Genomic DNA, 23,503 nt, shown 5'->3' on the forward strand with positions numbered 1-23,503 from the left:
AAGTGGTAACATGGTAAACATATGGTAACAAGTCATGAACACAACATTATTTGCCCAGATGCCCCTTAAGTTTTGTGTATTTATGTTGTTATTTCAGGGTAATGCACCACATGCTTTGATATAGAGTATACCCCCTTTTCCAACCCTCATCCCCAATCCCTTACTCTGAGAGATGAGAGAGAGAGAGAGAGAGAGAGAGAGAGAGGGGGGGGGGGGGGGGGGGGGGGGTCAAATAGGCCTAGGCTATGAAAATGTATGCCGATAAAAAAATAGGTTTTGTCTTGTACTGAAATATAAGCTTTTTACCATAATCTTACCCAAAAGAGGTCCATCTTGGCCAAAGAGGACTAGATTGTAACATTTCCTAAAATCATACTTAATGCCTTATGTCTAAGAACAGAATCTGCAACGAATGTATTAGTCACAAAGCTTGCACAGGATATTTTTCTACGAGCCGTGAGTGGATAATTCCTCTATCAATCTAGTTTAGTGACATCGGTTGTGTTACAGTCCCCGCCCAGCAGCTGCTGATGCTATTTGAGTGAGAGACGGCAGTTTCTTGTACATTAACCTAAAGTAGCAGGGGGTTTAGCGTCGTCAATGGGAAGCACACGCCACGGTGGAAAAGCGAATACTGTCTAGCTAACTTCCATTTACAACATGGGTTCCACGTCGATTCCGTGTTTGTGGATTACATTTTGCATTCATCTATGTTGTTTTATGGACACTGGAAAAGCACAGAATGCGAAAGAAGGTATGTAATAAAGTTTGATACCCTTTCATCATCCAGGCTACATCCCGAAAACTGATCGGCAATGGCGCGAAGTGACATCCAAAGACAGCGCACATCCTGAAATTCTGTTGTTTGCGCACGAATTCCTGTATTTGTGAAATGTGTTAAATACATTTTTCAATTACATACAGTGTTGTTAGTCAGTGGATCGCAGTCTCTGTGCGCATCCACACAGCGTTTGTGGGACAAACGGTCCGTTGTAGGCTATTTTAGCAGGCTTTTACGCATGGCACCAAATCGACGGACAATGGTTACATTTTCGTTTACAAGGCTTAGAAAGTCTACATTTGGGAAGATTTTCATTCCACTCAGTGTCATATCATACATACATCATGACTAGGAATAAACTTCCAAGATCGTTGGATAGGCTAATTACTATCACATTAGACACCATAAATATGGTACACAGTAACCCTCCTTGTCATTACAGGAGTTCATGTTTGAAATACCTTAAGTAAATCTGTTTTTCTACAAACTGGCATACACAGAGCGCGCAAGGAAAGTATATCTATATCACATACACAGAGCGATAGAAAGGACGATCACTATACACTGTTGATATAAATAAACTAAAGAATGTTATGTTCATCTTGCTAAAGAAATAGGCTTATTAATAAATAAATACAATTGGAAGGATAGAAATAAGATTAAAATGTCACTAAGTTGTTGACCTTCACTTATAAGGTGATTATTGTGTTCGTAAACACACTGTATTGATTCTGAAATAGTCTACTGTAGTGTCCGTCTGAAGCTTGAAACAGGCTGTGTAAATTGTTAAAAAAAAAGAAGCATATATGGCTATAATATATAGTCGTATGTCTGATCAATATATTTAACAGATATTTAGCCCTTTTATTAAACACACTCTCTCAGGTCCCTGCGTTCTAGGGAGATAAATCGGCAGTACGCTCTCGGGCTGTATTCAGTGAATGGTTCGGCCGTGACTACCCACTAATAATCTATTGAATGCCTATACCCAATATATTTAAGTGACACTTTTACACCAAATTCATGTCGCCTTTGGTAGACTACATCTGAACTGTTTTGGGATCATTTTCCTGTTGTTAGTGCGCCTGTCGCCCGGGCACAGCAAGGACTCATGCATTGCTTTTTAATGTCCGAGATTTACGTACAGAGGCAGGTGTTCTCGTCTAACCTTATTGCACCAGCATGCATGCATTCTAAAAAGACACACCGATAGGTTTGAATAATTGTGCTATTTTACCTCATGTTTATGTGGTTTGTAGGCTACATGGAACCCAAAGTTGTCACACACAACACTTACTTTTTAGATAAATGGAGATACAAGTTGTCCTCAGTCTTTATAGGAAGGAACATGTGTTTATCCAGTGTTTGGTGCTGCAATGTCTTGAATATATAGCAGTTTTCTCATGCAGTGTCATTTAGGTGAAAGGTATTGCCATCAATGCCCATCTGCTCAGCCTGTAATTGTTCATTTTAATAGCTGGCTGCAGAAAATGGGTCATATGTCTACTCATCTACCCGCAAAGTAGACTTTTATAGATTATTAGTCATATTCAGCGAACAGACAGTGGCACATTCAGAGATTTAATCGCCTGCTCTACCATTTTATTTCCTGTCGCTAGTGATTCTGTTGGATTCCAAGGCGCAGCTGACAGAGCTGGAGTGGATATCCTATCCTCCTAGTGGGGTAAGTGGGACAGACACTAACTAGCCTACACTCTTCTGAGAACGTCAACATATAATACTCGAATCAACACTATTATTTCCACCATTATCATGCTCCATATGGAAGTCCTTTCCACCACAAAAAATAAATACATCTGACTACGAGTTTTGAGATAGTAGGTCATTATTATGAGATAGTATGTTATTATTATGACATAGTAAGTCGTTATTATGAGATAGTAAGTCATTATTATGATATGCATTTAGGCGATCTGTATCACATGAATCCAATGTGCACTTTGCATCAGGCCGTCCGCAACTTTCAAGGATAACCTTTTGTATATCCTATAGTCAATCACAGGTTGTGTGTGTGTGTGTGTGTGAGTGAGAGAGAGTTTGTGGTGATATTGTTCGATATTAATGTATTAAAAAGTTTTTTTGATGTGAGTTGGTGCCTCCATTAAAAAGTAAATCTGGGATTGGTACATCCATTTTTGACTTTTAAATGATTAATATACTGTATAGCCATTCATTATTGAGGAATATAACTTAGAAATGCATGAGCAACAGTCTTACCCCATCAGAACCCCAAATACACGCGTGTTTTACTCCATTGTTTGTAAACAATATAATTGTAAACAAAAACGGTATAGCTTCAAAACATGGTTAAAATTGTTATTTTGATCTCATGAATGGTCAATCCTTGCTTCCATATGTGAGAGTCCTTGCGTCTATGTATTTGAGAGTGGTTACATTTCTCCTGCTCCATTCCTCAGCTGTTTACCAAATAAAGTGACGGGGAGTGGGCTTTGTTTTTGTTTGAATCCCAGATTTCCCCTTTAAAATTGGTCGACCTGCAGGACTATTCAATGACCATGATCCAGACTTACTATCTCATAATTATGACTTACATATCTCAGAATTATGACTTATATATCTCATAATAATGACTTACTATGTAATAGTTACATACTATCTCATAACTTGTAGTCTTGTTCTTTTGTTCTTTATTGGTGGCGGTAGGCCTACTAACGAGGAAAATCTAGGGCTAATTGGAATGGGAAATTTCAACACGTTCCAGTATAATTATATCTGGCTGACTCATTACCATGCATATGTGCCTCTCGGTAATTGTCAGCCGCACTATCCGGAGGCAAGCTTTTAAAAATTGCCACAGTGTCGGACTGAATTCTACAAAGGCAATTTGGGTGGGATATTTGTTAATGTTAATTGATGTCAATAGTAGTAGTCCTGAAAATCTATTGGATGGGTGGCATTTAAGTGAAGAGATATTAATTTAGTTTTTGATGTAGCCTAGGCCTCTAGTCAACTTTCCATAATAGCCGGTCTCTAAATGTTTTTACATTTTAATAAATAAAAACATTTAAAAAAGAAATACAAAATTAAGTAATGTGATTGGAAAGTCATGAATGGAAATAATCTTAATTGATCCATAATTTGTTTTTATGCTTATCAGGTTTACTTACAGTACCTTCAGAATGTATTCACACCTCTTGACTTTTTCCAAATGTTGTTGTCTTACAGCCTGAATTTAAAATGTATTAAATTGAGATTTTTTGTCACTGGCCTACACACAATACCTCATAATGTCAAAGTGGTGTTTTTAGACATTTTTACAAATGAATTACAAATGGAAAGCTGAAATGTCTTCAGTCAATAAGTATTTAACCCCTTTGTTATGGCAAGCCTAAATACGTTCAGGAGTAAAAATGTTGCTTAACAAGTCACATAATAAGTTGCTTGGACTCACTCTGTGTGCAATAAAAGTGTTTAACATGATTTTTGAATGACTACCTCATCTCTGTACCCAAGGCATACAATTATCTGTAAGGTCCCTCAGTCGAGCATATTGAATATCCCTTTGAGCTTGGTGAAGTTATTAATTACACTTTGGATGGTGTATCAATACACCCAGTCACTACAAAGATACAGGCGCCCTTCCTAACTCAGTTGCCGGAGAGGAAGGAAACCACTCAGGGATTTCACCATGAGGCCAATTAAAACAGTTACAGAGTTTAATGGCTGTGATAGGAGAAAACTGAGGATGGATCAACAACATTGTAGTTACTCCACAATACTAACCTAAATGACAGAGTGAAAAGAAGGAAACCTTTTTGCAATAAGGCAAATCCAACACAACACATCACTGAGTACCACTCTTCATATTTTCAAGCATGTGGTGGCTGCATCATGTTATGGGTATGCTTGTCATCGGCAAGGACTAGTGAGTTTTCTTCAGGATATAAATAAATGGTATAGAGCTAAGCACAGGCAAATTCCTAGAGGAAATCCTGGTTCAGTCTGCTTTCCAACAGACATTGGGAGTATATTCACCTTTCAGCAGGACAATAACCTAAAACCCAAGGCCAAATATACACTGGAGTTGCTTACCAAGACGACATTGAATCTTCCTGTGTGGCCTAGTTACAGTTTTGACTTAAATCAGCTTGAAAATATAAGACAAGACTTGCAAATGGCTGTCTAGCAGTGATCAACAACCAACTTGACAGAGCTTGAAGAATTTTAAAATACTATTGTACAATCCAGGTGTGGAAAGCTCTTAGAGACTTACCCAGAAAGAGTCACAGCTGTAATCGCTGCCAAAGGTGATTCTAACATGTATTGACTGTAAAAAAAATGTGTATTTATTTTGTAACACAACAAAATCTGGAATATATTAAGGGGTATGAATACTTTCTGAAGGCACTTTTCTCTGTTAGTTTCTGTAAGTATTTTATAATATTTATTTGGGACTGATTTCAGAATAACAGTGATGAGTTTATGGATTATGTATATTAGTTGCAAACTCATTTCCAAATAGTTTAAAAGCAAAATGGATGACACATTTTTCAGAAAGTACTCCAATAATGGAGGTATTTTCTTTCCCTATGTGCTTGGGATTTACTTGTGCTGCACCACCTTTATGCACCTTTATTATTCATTTTTTTCACCTTTTACACTCCTTTATTACTATGTATTACATACAAAGACACTGTATTGAAACAATACTACAGTAGGGCATAAAAACCGTCCGTCATTTACATCGTTGTGTTTTGATTTCATTGCAAAAGTATATCGCTGATGAGAGCCAATCAATATAAATTTACCAAACTTGTGCTCTGTTCTTTTGTAGTGGGAAGAGATCAGCGGGTTGGATGAAAACTACACCCCCATTCGCACATACCAGGTTTGTCAGGTCATGGAGCCCAATCAGAATAACTGGCTTCGGACTAACTGGATAGAAAAGGGTGATGCCCAAAGGATTTTTGTGGAACTGAAGTTCACCTTGAGGGATTGTAACAGTCTACCCGGTGTGGTGGGCACGTGCAAGGAGACATTCAACTTGTATTATCAGGAAACCGATTCGGAAGTCGGCAGGAATATACGAGAGAACCAGTACGTAAAAATTGACACAATCGCAGCAGACGAGAGCTTCACCCAGGGGGACCTGGGAGAGAGGAAGATGAAGCTGAATACAGAAGTGCGCATCATTGGGCCGCTGTCCAGACGAGGGTTTTACCTGGCCTTCCAGGATGTAGGGGCATGCATCGCTCTGGTCTCTGTCAAAGTTTATTACAAGAAGTGCTGGTCCATCATTGAGAACCTGGCCACTTTCCCAGACACAGTGACGGGTTCAGAGTTCTCCTCTCTGGTCGAGGTCGAGGGCATGTGTGTCAGTGACGCCGAGGAGGAGGCCGACAACTCTCCCAAGATGCACTGCAGCGCAGAGGGGGAATGGCTGGTGCCTATAGGGAAATGTATATGCAAAGCAGGATTTCATCAGAAGGGCGATGCATGTGAACGTGAGTACAGTTACAGTATATTAACCTCTCTGTAAATATTCTCCCTATACTCAGTTTTCATTAGTGGCATAATTTTTCCATCCTCTGAAAAAACGGCAGTTTGCAATATTGAGAAACTCCAAACATTGTTTTAATTAGGGGAAATATTACATTTATTGGTAAGCAGAAAATGTGCCTCATTCAAATGTACATGTTTAGAATCGTTTTTTCCCTTTGATTCATTATCGCATAGGATCACCCATGCCATGCCTAAACATCAGAAAAAATCTGTTGAGCATTTTAGTTTTTAATTATGCAAAGCATGCAAATGACAATTTAGGCCACATTGAATAGTTGTGGTGGCAAATAAAATTAAAGCAGCTGATTTGAAGGCAATAATAATTATGGATAAAGTATGGAGGCCCAGAAATCCTCAGTGTAATAATTGGAATCCATGTTAATTGTTTGATTAGCGGGCTCTTAATTTATAGCCGTGGTTCTGTTGACACTGGGATTAAATGATAACTTGCACTTCAGTTTAGCTCAGTACTCCTTGGCAAGAGCACTTACCTGTATGGATGGCTGCTGGCCAAGGCAATCACTTGCAGAATACACAGGTCTGAAGGATGTCCATCCAATCTTTCAGTATCCCTCTGCCCAATCCAAACAACCCTGACAGAGAGGGAAACAAATAGCCGCCATACTGTGGCATTTAGGCCCCAGGATATTTATGAAGGGCCCTAACAGGAAACGCAATTACAGTCAAGCTTGGCTGTGTTGTTTGGTCCTAGCACCATGCCTCTGCAATTAGCATTAAAATGCTTTATGTCACTATAATTGCACAATGGATTATTTTCAGTGGCCACCTGACTTGTAAGATAAAAATCACAGTGGATTAAAGGAGAACTACTTAGGTCACATAGTTTAAGTGCCCTGTCTTGTCAGCCAAGCTTTTCCCCCCCTCACAACGTCCATCTAAGCAGCTTATGAGGGGTACTGACCAGTAATAATTAAAGGGAATGTGTCTCAGCACAAATTAGAATTCCAAGTAGGCTAGCCACATTCAGGCCACTACTGCCACACATGGTCCTTCACCAGTGAGTTAGGCATATACCCTCTACCCTGTGAAGTGTACTTAGGTGATATTATCAAAAAACTAAAATTGCCTCTTGAGTTATGTTCCCTCAAATGTGGTAGAGCTCGCTCAACACCCAGGAGTACTTTTTCTGGTGTTGTTTATGTTCTTTTGGTAAGTAGGTGTGCATTTCTGCCCCAGGGACGAAAGCTACAGTAAAAAGCAATTTGGGCCATTTTCTGATTCACTTCCAAAGGAGCAAACAATGTAGCATATATTATAAAAGCTTTGTCTAAAAAGTGTCTGCTTATGCCTGCTCTTCTGCTTGTAAAGCATTGTGCACATGGCCTGTTAGAACTGAAATGTTGCCCATTCCAGGCAATTAACTGATCCAACAAAAATACTAAAATGTTCCTTAACTTTATAAGAGATTTTTTTCAATTGGGGCATGGTTGGCTATTGTATTATGGGGTAGTTAATCTAAATAAAATGAACATCATACTGCAGCATCAGCAGCTTCGCATAGATGTGGTGATTTTAAACAGCCCATTCAGGGGTTTCTTCTGGAGCAAATCAAAGGGGAAAATACAACAGTTTTCCATCGGTTGAACACCACTGCAATGGGGCCTAGAATGGAAGATGGTTTCGTCCTTTGTAACTGCGACTAGCTTATCCTGCAGGCCATTGCCCTACAATAGTACAGATAAAATACTTGTGTTGGATTTCACACAGTCTTTACCCAGGCCTCTCTTTTAGCTTCCTGATTGGGATACTGCGCCTTGCTATATAGATCATAGATACACATTCCCTCACACATTCCCTCACTGTTCCATTTTCAATATCTACAGTATTCCCCAACTATAAAATGGCCGTCTGTGAAATATCGAGCAGAAGGTTGAAGGAGGAGCAAGTGAGTTGAGCTGTCAGTCATGTCATTCGAGGACTAGCAGCCCCCCTCTGTGGATGCAGCGGCCTCCTCCAAAACGTGTTGTGATCCACTCATTCATCACCGTCACTGGAGAAGCACAGCATGTCTTTCACTCCTCTCCCTCCCCGTCTTTGTCTCTTTTTAACTCTTTGTGTGGCAATCTGCAGCACTATGAATACCTGTCTTTCTCTCTCTCCCAGTGTTAGGAGATTCAGTGTTATGGGTTTTGAAAAAGGCCCATTTGAAGTGTCCTGCAGCGTGCGCAGGGTTTATTTGCATAGAAGTGTGTGGTGTTAAAATAGTGGGCATTCATTTTCAGGTTCTGTTCAGCAGTGGCCCACTCATTGAAATGGAGCCACTGAGTCATTTTGAGAAAGAGAGGGCCCTTGTGTTTTGCCTGAGTTATTCTCGAACCCTAGGAATGTATGTTGTCCAATTTTAACACATCACATAATTGTTCCTAAGCAACCAACTCCTGAGAGCTGAATAACTATTGACCTGTATGTTGTCCAATTTTAACACATCACATAATTATGTTGTTAAAGGACAATTCCACCACTTTATAACCAGTTATTATGCTGTTAGTATAAATGCACATCTGTAATATTTTATATACATTTTTTATCATTTTTGTTAGTCATATTGCACAATTCCTTGTTTTTGTAATTTTTGAAGCATCTGCATTGCCCTCATCTACAGTATACTACAATTCCCAGAGTGCATTTCACCTCCCAAGATGCAATGCTCTGCCCAGTCTGCAGTTCATTTAGCTGGCTAGCAAGCCCAGACGAAGCTTATGTCATAAATTAAGAGTCCATTTCACAATACTTTTGGGTTGTAAATATATAATAATGTTTGCATGAATATCATGCTGAATATATGTTCACGTCATTGTCACCAATCAATTACATTACACACTGCATTACACTCCCGAGTGGCGCAGTGGTCTAAGGCACTGCATCGCAGTGCTAGCTGTGCCACTAGAGATCCTGGTTCATATCCAGGCTCTGTCGTAGCCGGCCGCGACCAGGAGACCCATGGGGCCCAGTGTCGTCCAGGGTAGGGGAGGGAATGGCCGGCAGGGATGTAGCTCAGTTGGTAGAGCATGGCGTTTGCAACGCCAGGGTTGTGGGTTCGATTCAAATGGGGGGCCAGTATGAAAAATAAAAAAATTATGTATGCACTCACTAACTGTAAGTCGCTCTGGATAAGAGCATCTGCTAAAATGACAAAAAATTATAATAATATATATAGATAATCATTAGAATTTAGATGCTAATGATTGCTAACGAATGCTAACCCTAAGTTACTGTATCTGATAGTTAGCTAGCCCGACTGATACATCAGAAACAAGTGTGTTTGCAACAATTACAGCCAAGTTTAATCTTAAACAACAGTCAAAAAACATGCAGGCCTGTTAAAACACAACATGTATTATGACACATCACTACGGAATCCCAGTCTCATGCTTGAAGCCTGTATCTTTGGTGCTAATATTAGTAATGCTAATATTAGCAATGCTGCATCTGAAATAAAGTGTAAAAAAAGAAGAAGCCAAATACAGCCTTAAGGACTGTCCAAGCAACCATCCAACAACACTGAAGGCCTATTGGAACTAATAAAAAAAGTTTACACTACGAAAATATGTTACTTGCAATTAGTGGTCCTTGGGACTTCCCTACCCCGTTGAAGTTGACATTTAAAATGGTTAAGTTTAGGGTTAGGTAAGGGTTAAGGTTAAGGTTAGGGTAAGGGTAGGGGTTATGTTTAGGGTTCAGGGTAGGGGCGTCCCAAGGATCCCGGATAGCACTAACCATGAAAATACATGGCCGTGCAACTTCATCGGTGATGGTGGGAGTGGAATGGAATCATGGGACTTTGAGCCTTGAGCAACAGAAGAATATTTGAGTAAACTGGCTATAAATATCATTAGGATTTTGAGTGTCTATTTAAAATATTTCCAGATGTTATTAGACAAAGACAACCAGCGCAACATATAGCAGGGAGTTCCAATATGATAGAAAAAACTACAGATGGTTTTATAGATCGCTGAAAATGACTGTCCATAATTAATTTTATTCGTCATCTCAGGGATCCTGCTCATCACTAAACAGTCAATAAACATTAAATCATAAAATTACACTAAAACTGTGTAGGACATTACTAAATACTTCATAATAACATCCCAAATGTTAAAAGTGTCGGAGTTGCCCTTTAAGTAACCTATCCTGACAACGGATTAACTATTGACCTGCTCAACTATTTCTCCAGTGTGAAAGGCCTAGTACCTCAAGTAAACATATAAAACACGACCTTATCCCAGCGCTATCGCTACATACTAACAAGATAATTAATGAAAGGATATAGCATCCTGCATACACTGACACCATCCATCTTGGGGTGTCAGGAAGTCGGACAGGAGTTAGTCTAGGGCTGATTGATGGGCCGAGGCCCCTGAGGGAAGGACCTAGCTGTGTTGGGGTTGACCACAGAAGCCCAAGGTGTGTTTGTGTGGAGGGGAGAAAGGCACCGGGCAGCAGGCTGCCGAGCAGCCCCAGCCCAGCTCCAAGCCCAGGCAACTACTTAGCATTTCAAATGAAGCCAGGAGTCAGGGGACCTCATGCATTTTGACGCTCCTCCTGATTGATAAGGTGTGAATGTAATGCTCCAAATAGCTATCCCTTGCAACCGCTACCAAGCTTAATTATGCAAAAAGTGGTGCACACAGAATCACCAGGAGACGCAACTGGATTTAAATCAATCAAGATTGAAATAATTTGGTGATAGATGGTGGCTAGTCTTGTCACCGCCAGTGTCGGCTAGCTTCCTGTGAATAGCTGCATCCTTCCACAGCTTCAGGGTTGTTCTTGTTTTTTTGTTTGACCTGGCAGGTAGCACAGTGATAGGCACAGATGGGCCATTGTATCTGTTGCTTTTAAACACAAACATGGTCAACAGCTTACATCAAATCTCAAAATTAATTTGTTTAGTTTTTGGGGGGGATTTATATAAATAGTATGTAGGCTTATAGATAGAAACAAACACTGTCACCTATTTACACCCCCCCATATGTATAGTTACTGTGTAATAGAGTATGTGCCTGTTTTGTACAAGGAGAACAAGTCACTGGAAAAATAATACTAGGCTTTCATGCTACAGAGCCCTTCTAAGCACATTTTTAAGTCCCCTCTCTGCCTGCTCTGGGTGTAAGTGGGGAAAAAAGTGTGAGCTTATGTAATAAGTTATTGATTTTCCTCTTAAAGGAAGATTGAAGTGCAGAGCCACCGGTCTACAGAGCTCCCAGAGGAGAGAGCCTCGCTGACAACAGACAGGCCCTCCCTGACACACGGCTAGGTGCTAAGACCCCGGGCCCAGTCACATATCACTTTCACCCACAGGGACAGCACCACTAAATGGCAAGACGTTGTCTTCTGACATCATGTTCGCCTGTCCGATGGCATCCCTCCCAAGAGTCAGCGGCTGAGCAATTACAAAAAAGACATCTGTGCCACAGTTTAGATAGCCAAAGAGAAGTAAAGCCCACAATCTCAAGAGGAATGGAACTGGGGATCGATGGAAGTGTCTGAACCTGTTAGTGCAAGTGCAGATGAGGGCTGCTGAGGCACGGGGAAGGGGCTATTGTTGTGCGGGGAGAGGGGGCCAGAGAGGTGACTCTTTTGATGACCAAGGGTCAACCGCTGCGATCATCCATCTTCCGTCTTGGCAGTGTCCTGTCATCCAGGGCGCTCACGTTACTAAGCGCAAGAGGCAGGCCTCCATTGTCCAGCCCGTCCTTGTTTGCAGCCATGTGTAAATGAAGTTAATATTCCCTGACCTTATGCATAGCCAATGAGAGACCCCGGTGTCACATTGGAAATAACGCAATCTGACACAAAATAGCAAAGGTCTCCATTTTAGGGTCAACAATGTCTACCCACATATCTCTCCTCATTGTCTTTGTTTGCTTCAAAACAGAGAATGTTTACTATGATTCTGTCTATTCATGAAATTCAACTTGGGTCTCTAATTTGGCCTGACAGCTCTTATTTAGTGACACATCTATAGATGATTAATGTGTATCAGTTAGTTACTCTCCATTTTGAACTAGCATGACTCAAAAAGTGCTTACTAGAGGGATAATATGTTTGATTTTGCCCCATTTGATTAACAGTTATTCAGCTAAGGGGTTAAATAAATGTAATCTATTGGTGTCTTCTGGACACGTTGGTGTGTCCCGACAAGCTTTAAGTGGTTTATATTTTACTATCCTCTGATTTACATTAATATATACATGAGTTAGTTCCAGCAGCTTATCAAGTGAGGTGAAAGAAAAACTTTTTACCAATGACCAGGCAGCGAACGAGCGGTAACGTGTTGCCTGCAGGGAGACTTATACCGGATACTTTTAGGTGTGGATTTTATACCCTCATTTTACCCACTTTTATCTATAGATATAATATCTGCAAGAATGACAAACAGTAGGAGCAAACATGAAAGATAATTGAGTTTTCTTTTCATTTGATATAGCCCTAACCCAATATGCATTATGGTAGTGTAAGGCCTATAATCATGTGAATCAATGCATATCGGCTATTCTATTTTTGCGTATGACTTTGAAACAAATATTTACCAAACCAAAATGAAATGGAAATGAGTGAGACCAGTAAAACTTTTTTGTTTGGAAAATGAGGCATTTGTATTTAATTTGACATGTGGACGTTCCCGCAGAATGTCAGGCCTGGCAGCTGTGCAGCTAGGAGAATTTATATCCAGGGAAAAGTTGTATTTTTATTATTTTATTTCTCATTCGGATGTGGTAGTGTATATTTAAAAGGGAGAGACATTGGATCCAACATTAAAATGAATACCCCTGTTAACTCTCCAAATTCACAATTCAATAGCTCTCCAAATTCACAATTTAAACCGTTTTGTGCTCTATACATTTCTCAGAGGAAGGAACTATGCTACAGTATACTAATGATAAGCAGAATAAACTGCCCTTTTCTCATAACAAGGGGTTACAAAGAGCAAAAGCACTGCACAGAGGAATATAAGCTACTTTGTGAGGCAGGCAATGAGTGGGTTTCTGTGCTAGGTTATTACCAAATAAAATATTTAAACAAATTCATTGGATAAAAAAATTATAAAACAGATAATGTTCACTTGACTCAAGCCGTCTGTTTTTCCCCACTCCAAATAATTGTATCTAATCACGTAAGCAAAGCAGCACAGTGGTACTGTTTATTCAGATGCAAAAAAGCAAGCTTGTTCTAATTATCATGATTATAATCCATAAACTCGTGATTAGCATTTGTTTGAACTGGAGCGGCCATGGACAGGAACTGGGTTTAGATTTGGTGTGGTTGGTTGTCAGGACTGGAACTGGGTTTAGATTTGGTGTGGTTGGTTGTCAGGACTGGAACTGGGTTTATATTTGGTGTGGTTGGTTGTCAGGACTGGAACTGGGTTTATATTTGATGTGGTTGGTTGTCAGTACTGGAACTGGGTTTAGATTTGGTGTGGTTGGTTGTCAGGACTGGAACTGGGTTTAGATTTGGTGTGGTTGGTTGTCAGGACTGGAACTGGGTTTAGATTTGGTGTGGTTGGTTGTCAGGACTGGAACTGGGTTTAGATTTGGTGTGGTTGGTTGTCAGGACTGGAACTGGGTTTAGATTTGGTGTGGTTGGTTGTCAGGACTGGAACTGGGTTTAGATTTGGTGTGGTTGGTTGTCAGGACTGGAACTGGGTTTATATTTGGTGTGGTTGGTTGTCAGGACTGGAACTGGGTTTATATTTGGTGTGGTTGGTTGTCAAATCTTGATCGATGGTTCTCTTGGCCTCCTGAGGGGACCTGGCTGTCTCTCTGGAGCAGCGTGCACGGCTGCACGGCCATCTGAGGGCAAACGGACACCTTTGTGTCACTTGAGGCCACGGGGGCTGGACCGCGGTGGGGAAACTAGCGGCTGGTTTGACATTGTCCCTGTGTTTCAGTCCTTTCTGTCACAGTAGTGGGACCATGGGGATTGGAGTGGGGTGGGTGGAGTAGAAGGGAGTGGGGAAAGTGGGGGGCATTGGCACAATCTGGATATAATGCTTAGTTGCTGACTGTGGACATTTTGAGTGCTGATTCGTTGTGGCTGCAGGGGGCTTTGGGTCTGGGTAAACCTTTGGCCCTCTGCTTTTATCTCCAGAGCAGCACAATCTCTTCTCCTTTCCTTAGAAGTTTTTTAGCAGAGGTCCTCTCAGAGCTGACCACATCCTCCATTAAAAGGTAGCCGCACAGCCTAGCTGCCCTTAAGACTTTTCTCTCCTATTGCTACGCGAGTTAAATTAACTAAATAAAAGACGGTTAGGCAGGGACATTTTCCATGTCACTGGAAAGTCTTTTGGAAAGCCTTTTCCCTGCATGATGAATTAAAGAAGTGAAGACCTCTCTCTCTGGAAGAGGCTGTGGTCCTCTGTAGCTCAGCTGGTAGAGCACGGCGCTTGTAACGCCAAGGTAGTGGGTTCGATCCCCGGGACCACCCATACACAAAAAATAAAAAATAAAATGTATGCACGCATGACTGTAAGTCGCTTTGGATAAAAGCGTCTGCTAAATGGCATATTATATTATATTATTATATATTATATTATATTTATTATATTATATATATTATATACTTTTGTACGGACACAAGGTTCAGTTTCTGCTCAGGCGGGACCAGAGCTATACATTCTGTATTATAATTGATTTAATGTGATAACATCCTGCATTTTCCATCTGCAGATCCATGCAGTAAATCAATACGAAAGCTGAGGGAGGAAACAGGTGCTGGAGTTTATTGTTGCTTATTTGTATTTCTGACAACATGCAGCAGCACAGGCTGTAATGCATTAGGAGCAGATGTCTTTTGAAACGTTTGGGAACTAATTATGAATTGGTTTTAACTAAATTATGTTATGTTTTCTTCACACCTATCATGTGAATTTTGTAACTGCTGCAACATTTACCAAAACTACGGTACATATTGATTATTGAATCGGATGTACTGGCATGATTATCACCACACCCGATACAATCTGTTCTCTTATAAGCCTTAATTTTTAACATAGATGTCTTGGCTATAGGTTTAACACATGAAAAATGACAAGTGAGGCTAAAGATACTTCCTTTGGTACTATGGACGACAAAGTGGAGCCAATACAAATCGGACTGTCAGAAATATAATGTATTCAGCAGTAATTAGATTGCCATGCTATTTTACTTAAAGGTCCAATGCAGTCGTTTTTATCTCAATATCAAATCATTTCTGGGTAACAATTAAATACCTTGCATTAATTGATTTAAATTAAAAGCGTCAAAAATAAACAAAAATGGCTTCTTAGCAAAGAGCAATTTCTCAAGCAAGAATTTTACTAAGACTGTCTGGGAGTGGTCTGAGTGGGGAGGGAAAAACTGAGAATTAGCTGTTATTGGCAGAGAGGTTTGGAACTCTCTTTCTTATTGGTCTATTAACTAATTCACTGTGTGGTGATGTCACCATGGAAGGCCCAAACTCCCTCCCACCAAAACAGGTGGACATTTCAGGCGGTCTTTTCAAACAGCTCTTACACTAAAAGTGCATTATCATAATTTTCACAATTTCACAGTATTATTCCATAGTGTGGAAATATATATAAAACCCAGGAAAATCAGGTTTTTGACTGCACTGGGCCTAAATCAGGGGCATAAATCATTTAAATCAGTTCCATTCTGCTGTGAAATCGAAACCATATTTCCCAGTTTCATTCCCAATTATGTGTATATATCTAATTCTAAAATCTAAATACTTTAAGACTTAAGTTATATGGAACACTTCCTCAGGGATTGTGCCCTCCAACACAGTGTAGGGGAATGCTAATCTTCTCTTTGTTTCTCATGGTAAAGCTACTTATCTCCCCCTAAGCACAGTTAGCACCGATGAATGGAGCAGTTGTCTGGATGTGCCGAGCCAGACACAGCCAATCCAGCTGTGCGTGGTGGGCCTATGTGGGAAGAATTAGCGACAATATTATAGTTTTTAGGTTTGTTAACCGTTTAATCTGGTCCTTTCTAGCTAAGACTCTTAATCTGAATTTTTTTGTTTGTTTTTCGCTCACTGTAGCCTTGTTCCCTCTCTCCCTCCATCTCCATCCCCCCATCTAAAGCCCACAGGAGGTGTAGGTGTTTGAAAGTAGCTTGTTTGGAAGGGGTTAGACATAGAAACTAAATTTGCGTCCCCTGTGAAGAAGGTTCCAGCAGGGTGTCAGTTCTCTCTCCCTCCACTTCTGTGTTTGTTGTGCCACTGTTTCCAGGAGCTGGTTAGGCGCCTTTCAAAGGTGGAAGATTAACATGTCTCGGGGAAAAAGCCCAGTTGTTCAGCTTAGTTTCTATTTATTTTCTTTGTTTATAGATAAAAAAGGGAGATTTAATAGAAAAGTGCAGTAGGCTACCTCAATATTGTTTTCCTCACAGGTGAAAAAGTCTAAAAACACCTGTTGCTAGGCAGACGCAGTGAAACAAAAGGGCATTAGCATATAAAAGAGAGTGTAGCGTACATAACATGTCAGTAAACAGAGCTTGATGGATGTCCACACATACTATTTACTGAGGCAAGAACACAAGTTACATCTATTCAAAGCCACACAGTATAAAGCCTGTAGGCAACGTTAAGTAATGCATAAGAAATCAGCTTCTCCAGAGCTATTGACATCCAGCTACAACACAGTGTCACGGTCATAATTATATATTATGCCCTAGGAATACAACCCAAACATGGATCTAAAGCAATGATTCTGAAATAGAATGTCATGGCTTTGTGAACATTGAGAACCAGGGCGTTTTTTTAAATTACTGGCAAAGAATGTCCCTGGTAATATTAACATTGAGTTAGCAGTATAATGGAGTTGATGAAACAGGGACTAGCAGAGAGAATAGGAGATATATGTGTTTATGCTGTGTAACCAGACAACAAAGCACGGAGGTCAGAACAAGCAAAACAAGGAAGGAGGGTAAGACTCCCGGAGGAAATTGATTAATAAAAACCAGCATAGACAAGCTTCCCATCTTTCGCGGGGCCTGTGTTTATAGTTGATATTTATAAGGACATTTCCCTATCGTAGTGGCGGCGGCGGCGATGGAGACTGTTTAAGGAAAGGCAATGGCGTTTTGAAATAAGAAAATAAACAGTTTCCTTTATCGCGTTTGACCCGCTCCACCTGGTATTCATCAGCTAGCAGAGCCTGGCCTGCCTGCCTGTTGGTCCTGTCGACTGCAGGCCTCCTTTATCACTCTAATGGGGTGCTATCTCTCCAAGCTGCTCTCTCTCTCTCTGGGTCTCTGCAACCTCCGCTTGCCGGCCGACCGACTCTTGCATTCTTTCCACATCCGTCCTGACAGACACGCAGGCAGATCTAACACATAATCAAGCTACAGTGAGGGGAAAAAGTATTTGATCCCCTGCTGATTTTGTATGTTTGCCCACTGACAAAGGAATGATCGGTCTATAATTTTAATGGTAGGTTTATTTGAACAGTGAGAGACAGAATAACAAAAAAAAAAATCCAGAAAAACGCATGTTAAAAATGTAGATGGGAGGGTGGCCAGGGGGAGCCCCGGCTCTGACAGGGCACATCACAACAGGCCATGGAGACAGACTGGCCCACACCAGTCCATCTCATCGCACTGTGGGTCAGGAGAGCTGGAGCACAGCACTGAGCACAATACTCACCCCCCCCCCCCCTACTGCTAAGGGTGCCACCTGGTACTACTGCTAAGGGTGCCACCTGTCCCTCTGAAGACCTACCATAATACAATGAGACAGACGTGGTGAAACTCTATATTACTCCTAGCCTGTTAAGACCCTGAAGTCCCCTCTGTCCTCAGTACTTGATAAGGAGAACCTGATTAGATGTGAGGGTTAATAGGGAAGTGGAGAGGGTTGTTTATGTATTTCACCGACTCTCTAAAACAAAGGTAAAACCTTTGCTTTTCCATAATGGTAATTTATTAAATGCAAACTGTCAATTTAAGTGGATGATTAACCGCAGGAAAAACAGTTCAAGTGTCATTGCGTCGCGCCGGGACATTAGGAATAATTATCATCTGGTAAGGCCACAGGAAGCGATATGTCAGCCTGTCACAAAATGTCAACGCAGGAATCTCATCCATCCTCTTCCCTTTTTTCCGCCTCCGTGTCCTTTATCCAGATTGTCATTTAATCGCCAAACAGTGACAGCCGCTGTCTGGATGCAATTCAAAAATGTTAAGAAGCCGGGCTCGGAGGAAAAATAAATAAACCAGTATCTTGAAAAAATTGAGAATTTCATCTCTTAGTGTGTGTCTGTTCGAGATAACGGCTTCTTGTTTTATCCTCTCGTTGTCTCACACAATGTGGAGAGTGATTTAAACGTCCTCAGAAGAGATAGAATGAGTCGGGGCATAGTCATTCCTAACTGAGGCCTTTTCTGTTCTATCAGTGCAGTGTATAAAAACGCTGACTGCAGACTGTTTTTCCCCCATCGCTGAATGAGAGCGTTTGACCACTGGAAGGAAAATTACAGATGCTAGCTCTGTTACTCCTCGCTAAGGAGCCGGGTGGAATGTCAGACTTGTATTTTCTTCCTCCCTCTCACTCTCTGCTCAACCTCAGCCCTGTTCTCTAAGGACCGGCTAATTTCGCAGTGTAGCGTAAATGAGGCTGGTGTTTTCTGTGTTTTCTCCCCCTCGACTGTGTCAACAAGCACAGCCTATTAGCCTTCATCTGAGTGGTGTTGAAGGGCGGTGTCACAAAAACAGACCTTTTTAAGTTGTCGCTATGTACTTTTTTCCTTCACATGCATGTAATTATACGTTTGTCTGTTGGATATGATCAATCTAGGGTGTGGTACGGATTATCTGGAGACGCGTACAGTGTTCTAATGTGTTTCAGTGTCAGTGTAACACTTTGTCAGTGAAGTTCTCAATTACTGTACGAGAGGCGAGCCAGGTTTGCCCTGATATTACAGACAAGCACTAGACTGAACCCAGGGTAATTATAAGGCAGAGTTTTTTTTTTTTTTTTCTCCGAATAAATATGTTGCTGCAAGGGAAAAACAAGGGGAAAATCACTCACTATCACCTGCTTTTATCTAATGCTTCAACATCTCTGTTAAAGAGTGTGTTTCCAGCTGATGATGCCAGGACCAGGAACTGGCCAAGAGCGTCTGTGCTGCTTGGACAGGAATGCAGGTTCTGGGATGGCTGTGTTTGCGCTTGTCACAGTGCACTGGAGAGGGAGAGCTAGGGCGAGCCCAGAAAATGGGTACCCATGTCACACAGCTGTTTGATTTGATGCCCTACTTTGCCGCCTCGTTGCTTCTGTAAACAGCCGGTCAGACACATTGATAAACACAGGGGCCATCACAAAAAGAAAACTAGAAATAAACCATGATTTTGCATGGGAACTTTAACTTGGAGTACTGTTTACTTTTGAAAGCCCTGTTGTTCCAGTGGCTGAGATACCACTAATCTGGAGGCTCAGTCTGCGTGCCTGAGAGCCAGGCAGGCAATGTGGAAGTAGCAGTAGGAGAGAGCTGGGCCTCCCCTCAACAGTGCTGGCCACCCAGCGGTGCACCACTATCCAAACCCAAAGGCAAACAGACACGCTGGCTTATCAGAGTGTTTAAACAGCCATGCGTGGTGGGAGAGGAGAAAGCAGCCTTTCAAATAGCACCGCTGACCAATCTTGAATCTGCTGCAAATGGACTGCTCTGCGTCATCGCAGACACAGGCTAAAATATGTGAATATTTACATAGTCTTATCAGAGAGTGGTATAGTGCATTATGTGTGGGTATCTGTGTAGGTACATTGTTTGCACTTAATGTCTAATATTATGGTAGATTGGTACATGTGAATGTGTGATTAATATGTTTTGGTAAGAAGCACACAGCTCCCATCACAAGGCACCTCTCTCACAGCTTTAAAACCCTGTTTTCAATTACTGGCGTTCTCAGGTAAAGAAGTATTAGAGATAAAATCATCTATTTTTCCCCTCTCCGAAAAAAGTTGGTGAGATAAATAGAGAGTGACAGGGCTTTCATGTTGCTGAAATTGGGATACCCTGTCCCTCGGTGTCCTCCTTGCGCTGTGGAGGTGTTAGAATGAGGAAACCCAGGTTCCTTTATCCTCTCTATTTTAGACCTGTCACAGAAGTACGGCCAAAGATTTTGAACCTCTGAAAAAAGAGTGTAACGGAGATCTGAAACGGGGGACCTCGGTATAAAAACCTTTGCCCATTTTCCCAGCGGCTCATGAAAAATGCATTTTTAGTATAATTTGATAGTTTGTATGCAGAGCTATTTACAGGCGTATAGATTCCTTGCAGATTGGAACAGAAATCATGTGGCCTAGATTTCGTTTTTTCGACAAGGCTTAGCGTTGGATTTTCAACTAACAGCGGGTCACTGTGGCTTAGTTGTCTTGAAGTGTTGAGACTAAAAAAGCCAAACCCAAAATAGACATTTCCCTATTCACTCATGCTTAAAAGTACATTTGGATCATGCATGTGATTCATAAAGCCCACTGTATGAATCGTTTTATTTGTTATACAGCAATTGTTCAATTTTTTTTTACATTATTGCTGGATTTTGTCAGGTACTGTGCCTGTTTTTTTCCCTCAGGATTTAGTTTTTGGCTTGTTGCATAAATCAATGATCCCTAATAATTCAAGAGGCTGATTTGGATAGATTGAATCAGCAGCTGAATTAATTAATTGTCATTGGGACGTGTTAAATAACTCATCACTAGGGCCCTGGGTTTGTTTGATCATGTCACATGACCTGGATTTTAAGCTTTTTCATAAAACTTTCCCCTTTTCTTTTTATGTCAGATGGTCCAGCATCATCCTCAGACAATTGCTTTCATTTTTGGTCTAATTTCTGGAAAAGGCTTCAAATAAAGGTTCAAATCCAGGTCATGTGACATGATCAACCAAAACACAGGGCTCTACTCATCATACAAACAGCCATGTGACCAGTAGGGAATAATTCATACACAGTCTCTTATCCCTGGCAGACGAGCATATTCACGAAGCTGAAACGCTCAAATAATCCATTTAGAGTTTCCACAACCTTGTCTGTGTTCTCTATTCGCACCTCACTTAGCACTGTATGCCTGACTAGGACAACACTCCCGCTCTGACTGGACTTTGATAAACAAGACACGTATTTATTTCATGACCAGGGGATATAAAACAGACCAAAAATAGCCCTATTTTCCCTCTCAGGTTAATAAGCAGTCATTTTTCCCTATTCAGTGCAGGCTTTGACATGGTGATATTTGTGATGTTTTTTGAAGTGGGGTTTGTTAAGCTGGTTGATGAAGCCGGAGGGGTAGGTTGATCCAAACACCAGCTGCTGTGTGATGTGAACACAAGCGTAATGGTCTGTTCTAACATGCCCTTTCCCTTTTCTGGGAATTCAAGTGTGAACCAAACCCTTTCTCTCCCTTCCCTTCTTCCTCTGGTTGTAGCATGTGGCCGTGGGTTTTACAAGTCCTCGTCCCAGGACCTGCAGTGTTCGCGCTGCCCAGCACACAGCTACAACGACCGGGAGGGCTCGTGGCGCTGCGACTGTGAGGACGGCTACTACCGGGCGCTCTCGGACCCAGCCTCTGTGGCCTGCACAAGTAAGTAATGGAGCATTGCTAGGTAAATACAGGAAGGACCTGTCGTAGAGTCTGCATTTATGCACCCATGAACACATGCTTGCACATGCACGCGCACACTCAAGCAACCCTTCCAGACCCCCGCTGCCCACACTGAGAATGTTCAATCTGGAGGATTGTGAAAAGCCCAGATCTGTTCACCATCCAATCCACTCCAGAGCCCATACCAGTCCCCTGCCTCTGCTTCCCAATATGTCTTTATAATTATGTTAATTGACCTGAGTGTGTGTTTTTTCTCTAACCCCCCCACCCCCCCGGCTGGTAGCTAATGATCAGAGGAGCAATTTGCCATTTCCCATCTAAAAGATTGCAATTACAGTCAACAGCAGCACCCCGTGTCTCCATTTGTTCTGGTCAATGTTGCAATTATGTGACAGCCATTGATGACTTGTTTACACAGGCCAGGGGATCCATTTTAGAGGGCGGGGCTAATTTGCTCCCAAATCCACTTCTGTTGCTCCCAAACAGGTTGAATCATGGGGTGCTTTTACAGGGCAATCCCCCCCCCCAATCAATGACTGACTCCACAGAGATGGAGGGAAGGCGAGAGAGAGAGGGAGAGGGAGGGAGAGAGGGGGAGGGAGGGAGAGGACACAGGGACAATGAAATTAGGCCTAATTTAAAGGAACAGTAGCACAGTCAGGGTGGTACAAGGACTGGGCTAATAAGGAGAGGTGGAAAAAAGAACTTCCTCTGTAAATCTGACAGGCTGATTTATCTCAGCGTCTCTCTCTCTCTCTGTCCATATTTGTTCTGGCCAGTCTTAATTCAGTCCTTGACTTGAAACAAGGACAGGACAGACTCTACCTACCTCTTACCCCTTCCCACCCTCTACCTTCTCCAATCAGAAACTGGTAGGAAACAAAAAGCCCACATTTCCACAGTAACCACTCAGATGATTTTATGAAAGACGGATCCATTTCTTTCTCCACCAAACCCGTCCTGTGGTTTTACTGTCGGAAGATGAAAATAGTAACTTTGCCACTTACATTGACCATTTTTATTTATTTATTTCACCTTTATTTAAGTTATATATTTTTTTGTTATTTCCTGATGCCCTCTGTCTGTTCTGCTGTGAATAATCACATAGGTGGAAACAGAGGTATGAAATGGCCATTGGTCAAGTTGTCTATTTAATAGATTCCACTGTTTATCTACATAAAGACATGCTACGGAACTTTGGCGACTACTAAATATATTTTGAAACCTCCCACTTTGGGCTGGATGTTTCAATGTGTAGTTCATACATGCATGATCTATTAGCAGAATTACTGTCGTACCTCAATTAGCCACAATGGTGAGATGGCGCCGGAGAAGATGGCTGCCGTTTTACAGCCCTCTAACCAATTGTACTATTATGTGTGTTTTTTCGTGTTATTTGTAATTTATTCTGTACATAATGTTTCTGCCATCGTCTCTTATAACCAAAAAGAGCTTCTGGATATCAGGACAGCGATTACTCACCTCGTATTGGACGAAGATTTTTTCTTCAACGAGTCGGACGCGAAGGATATCCTACAGACACCCGACAAGGCCCAAATCCCTGTC

The 23,503-nt window shown here is 41.4% G+C and overlaps 1 protein-coding gene across 9 annotated transcripts in view; it reads left to right on the forward strand.

The window, feature by feature from the left end:
• The first annotated feature begins 558 nt into the window (after nucleotides 1-558).
• The window catches only part of LOC311106546 (ephrin type-A receptor 7), an 87,913-nt gene continuing 64,968 nt past the window's right edge, over nucleotides 559-23,503 (forward strand). For 8 of the 9 annotated variants that reach the window (XM_084148916.1, XM_084148918.1, XM_084148922.1 and 5 more), the window contains exons 1-4: nucleotides 564-754; nucleotides 2,401-2,465; nucleotides 5,598-6,267; nucleotides 21,761-21,916. In XM_084148916.1, the coding sequence (XP_084005042.1) occupies nucleotides 661-754; nucleotides 2,401-2,465; nucleotides 5,598-6,267; nucleotides 21,761-21,916 (985 nt within the window). In that variant the 5' untranslated portion in view covers nucleotides 564-660. Of the gene's footprint in view, nucleotides 755-2,400; nucleotides 2,466-5,597; nucleotides 6,268-21,760; nucleotides 21,917-23,503 lie in introns of all 9 variants that reach the window. The other variant, XM_084148921.1, reaches the window with a different exon arrangement.

Source organism: Coregonus lavaretus (assembly GCF_964263955.1).
Source record: "Coregonus lavaretus genome assembly, chromosome: 31".
Classification (NCBI taxonomy): domain Eukaryota; kingdom Metazoa; phylum Chordata; class Actinopteri; order Salmoniformes; family Salmonidae; genus Coregonus; species Coregonus lavaretus.